Genomic DNA, 3,480 nt, shown 5'->3' on the forward strand with positions numbered 1-3,480 from the left:
CCTGAGCCTTTCCTCCTAACTTCCGGCGAACTGTCCGCCATCTTTTTTCTCCGAGCGAGCGGGGATCTACGAGGCAACGAGACAGCGACTGGCTTTCAAGCACGATCACTTTCTGAAATTCTGCCCGGACACCACAATAGTTTTCCAAAAGCACAGTGGCACACACCGTCACGTTCCAAACATTTGCCCATAGCTTAAAACCCCGTCTACCTTAGGCCAGTACTAGCGGAGTCAACGTACGGTGATCATTTTTAAAAACTTTCCTCTGAGCGTGCCAACGAACGTTCGCCGCTCGCAGTCTCCTGTTTAGATTACTGGGGTTCAATAGATATGATTCGAGGTGATTTGATGAGGGGCGGTTTATGTGTAGTGGGTCTTTGTGTGGTTCCGGGTGCGTGGTTGTGCTTGGGTGCAGACAACCCCTTCCATCGGCGGCTAGACCTCCGGCAAGCGGAGTCGCCGTCCGCCGTTCATTTTAAAAAACTGTCCGCTGAGCGTGACAACGAACGTTCGCCAGTTACATGTCATTGATTTATGCTTTGGTTGGTGAATATTATTGGGGAACTGTCGCGTACCACTGCAATTGCTCTCGGTTTTACACCGGCATGCGTTTTTGTAATGGCGGACATCTCACTAAAATGGCTCCCGCTGCATGTTCAAACTGCTCTTCCCGCGTGTGGACGAATCAGCGCATGCGAGAAGTCAAACAAAAGGCGCTAATCTGGCCATTAGGAGCAGATCCTGTTCCCGCGCGAGGAGTTTTGAACGTGACATGTGACCTAATGTGGCCAATGCGCGTGTCCCCTACTGCCCTCTACAAATCAGGAGCCGGCTAGTCCCTTTGTCTTTGTGTGCGGGAAGGTATATGATCCGTTGCACCCTGCACCTCGCACCACCATTTTGCTCAGCTACTAGCGAAAGCACCATGGAATCCTCTTCTCAAGCCTCGTCCGTCCCTGCAACCGGCCGTGGCCCAACTTGGAGGGACGCGGAGATCAGGGACCTGATCGCGATTTTCTCGGAGGAGAAAATCCAGGACGCCTTCCAGTCCTCTCACAGGAATAGGGAGGTCTTCGAGCAAGTGGCCATAAAGATGCGTGCCCTGGGCCACAACAGGACCGGCCTTGAATGCCGGTCGAAGACCAAAACGATGCGGGCGGAGTACATGAGAGCCGTGAACCATAACAAGGGTTCCGGCAACGAAAAGGTGACCTGCCCCTACTTCGAGGAGCAGCGCCAGCTGTACGGAGACGGGGAAGGAGCCGGCAGGCCGAAGCGCGTCGGGAGGAGCCTTAAGGTGGTTCGGAAGCCGGCTGCCCCGGTCGAGGAACCACCCGCTGAGGAGGATCCCGGCGAGGGCACCTCGTCCAGCTTTCGGCCTCCACCCCCCGTCCAGCAACGACCAGCGGAATTGGTCACGGTGGACCTGATGGCCATCGCTCCTGGGGAGCCGGAGGAGGTTCCTGAGCAAACGCCCCTTGCCTCCGGTAAGTAATTTTCTTTTTATTTTATATTTTATTGTTTTTATATTGAGCAAATGTGTGTTCTGACGTTTGGGAATCGTTTTCTCGTGTGTTCGTTGCAACGCATAATATGATAGGATGTTTGTGGATTGCTTTGGGTGGCTTTTTAAAACGGTTGTGTTTAACCAACAACCCAAACAGTTTTGCAGCATGCCTCAGCCATAGGCCTTCTGCAGCGCTCTAGCCACTACTTTGGGACCTTGATGTGTGGTTCAGGTTGTGTGCTTGCTCCTTTTTCACTATTGTATGCCTTGTGTTCGTTGCAACGCATGCTATGCTTGGATGTTTGTGGATTGCTTTGGGTGGCTTTTTAAAACGGTTGTGTTTAAACAACAACCCAAACAGTTTTGCTGCATGCCTCAGCCATAGGCATTCTGCAGTGCTCTAGCCACTACTTTGGGAGCTTGCTGTGTGGTTCAGGTTGTATGCTTGCTCCTTTTTCACTATTTTCTGCTCTTGTCCACAGAGACACAGATGCCTGGGACGGTGGTCCTCGAGTCCCCTGCAGCAGTAGCAGAGGACAGTGATTCTGGGGCGTCCACAAATGTTGGTAAGTATCAGTTGCAATAAGGGGGGGGGGTTTAACTGCTTTGTGCTTTTCTGTTTGTGCAGGGCAGCAGCACTGCCAAGAGACAGAAGAGAGTCCCTCAACGTTGCTGCTTTAGGGTTTGAAGCTTGCTTTGCCACACTTTGGTCCTAAATCATGTTCTTTTTTCCCTTTTTTCAGATTTTATACCCGGGACACAGGAGGAGGAGGAGCGTGGGGTGGCTGGACCTCCTGCCCTGCGCAGGTGGATACAGATACAAGATGGTGAGCGTGCATGAACTGTTCCTTTCGAGCCATGGCTGCAGGACAATGTCTGTGTGCAATAACTGTGTGCTTCCTTTTCATTTTTGTGCTCCCCTGGCATTGTTCTGAGTCTTGGTTTAACATGTAAGCAAGAAAGGCCACCATGGGCAAACAAACAATAACCATGTGCTCCCCTGGCATTGTTCTGAGTCTTGGTTTAACATGTAACCAAGAAAGGCCACCATGGGCAAACAAACAATAACCATGTGCTCCCCTGGCATTGTTCTGAGTCTTGGTTTAACAATATGTAACCAAGAAAGGCCACCATGTGCACCAGGGTGGGTTTTGACTGTCTCGTTGTTACTAACAGTTCTGTTTCTCTTTTTTTGCCAACAGAGGTCCTTTCAGAAGACGACGAGCCAGCTGGCTCACCACCCAGGGGCGCTCTCCCGGCTGAGGAGAGGCTGGCCAGGGAACGCGGCAGGCTGCGGCGCGTCTCCGTCCTGACTAGTGTGGGAGAAAGGATCCTGGAGCACTGCCAGGAGGAGTCCAGGAGTGCCGCTGCTGCAGACCAGGCGATGCTCTCCCTCGTGGCCCAGGAGGGCAAAAAATTCCGTGCCATCCTTAGAGACTCGAACAACTCACTACGCGAAAGCGTGGAGGAAGTTTGAATGATAAGGAGGCTGATGGAGAGGGCGGTCGCGGTTATGGAGGCGGCCACCCCTCCTCAGATTACAGTGCACGTCCCCCCCCAACCCACACCCCCCCCACCACCTCCAGCACCCCCCCCCACCCCCCCCACCACCTCCAGCACCCACCCCACCCACCCCCTCTCAGAATGCCGCGACCCAAACGAGAAGGAGGACTGTTCTCGGGAAGAGAGTCGTTAAACCCGCGGACAAGTTCTCCCCCTCCTAGTTTGGGCCATTTTGTCTGTTTATCTGTGTTTGCTGTTGTCTGTTCAATAAAGTTTATGTTTTTGACTCTGTCTCTGTGTACCCTCTCTAGTGATTGTGCCTATTCTGGCACCGTTGTGTGGGTTGGAGGTTGGAGGGTGTTTTAAAGGTTTAAGGTGTTTTAGGAGTTTGGGGTGAAAGGTGTGCGAGTGTAAGGAGTCACACTGGAGTCTTTTTCAGGAAATTTACAACAACATTTTATTTTCAGAAA

General features: G+C 52.4%; 1 protein-coding gene across 1 annotated transcript; it reads left to right on the forward strand.

Moving 5' to 3' along the window:
* The first annotated feature begins 428 nt into the window (after positions 1-428).
* On the forward strand, positions 429-2,348 carry LOC143831154 (uncharacterized). The gene is made up of 3 exons (XM_077324234.1): positions 429-1,487; positions 1,990-2,073; positions 2,251-2,348. The coding sequence occupies exons 1-3, from the start codon at positions 866-868 to the stop codon at positions 2,346-2,348; spliced, it is 804 nt and encodes a 267-aa protein (XP_077180349.1). The 5' UTR covers positions 429-865.
* The last annotated feature ends 1,132 nt before the right edge of the window (positions 2,349-3,480 follow it).

Source organism: Paroedura picta, chromosome 3 (assembly GCF_049243985.1).
Source record: "Paroedura picta isolate Pp20150507F chromosome 3, Ppicta_v3.0, whole genome shotgun sequence".
Classification (NCBI taxonomy): domain Eukaryota; kingdom Metazoa; phylum Chordata; class Lepidosauria; order Squamata; family Gekkonidae; genus Paroedura; species Paroedura picta.

Excerpts from the sequence above, each read along its gene's own strand:
- LOC143831154 (XM_077324234.1), top strand. The coding sequence starts at position 866 with ATGATCCGTTGCACCCTGCACCTCGCACCACCATTTTGCTCAGCTACT. Across the intron at positions 1,488-1,989 it reads GCAAACGCCCCTTGCCTCCG|AGACACAGATGCCTGGGACG; the intron begins GTAAGTAATTTT and ends TCTTGTCCACAG. Across the intron at positions 2,074-2,250 it reads TGGGGCGTCCACAAATGTTG|ATTTTATACCCGGGACACAG; the intron begins GTAAGTATCAGT and ends CCCTTTTTTCAG.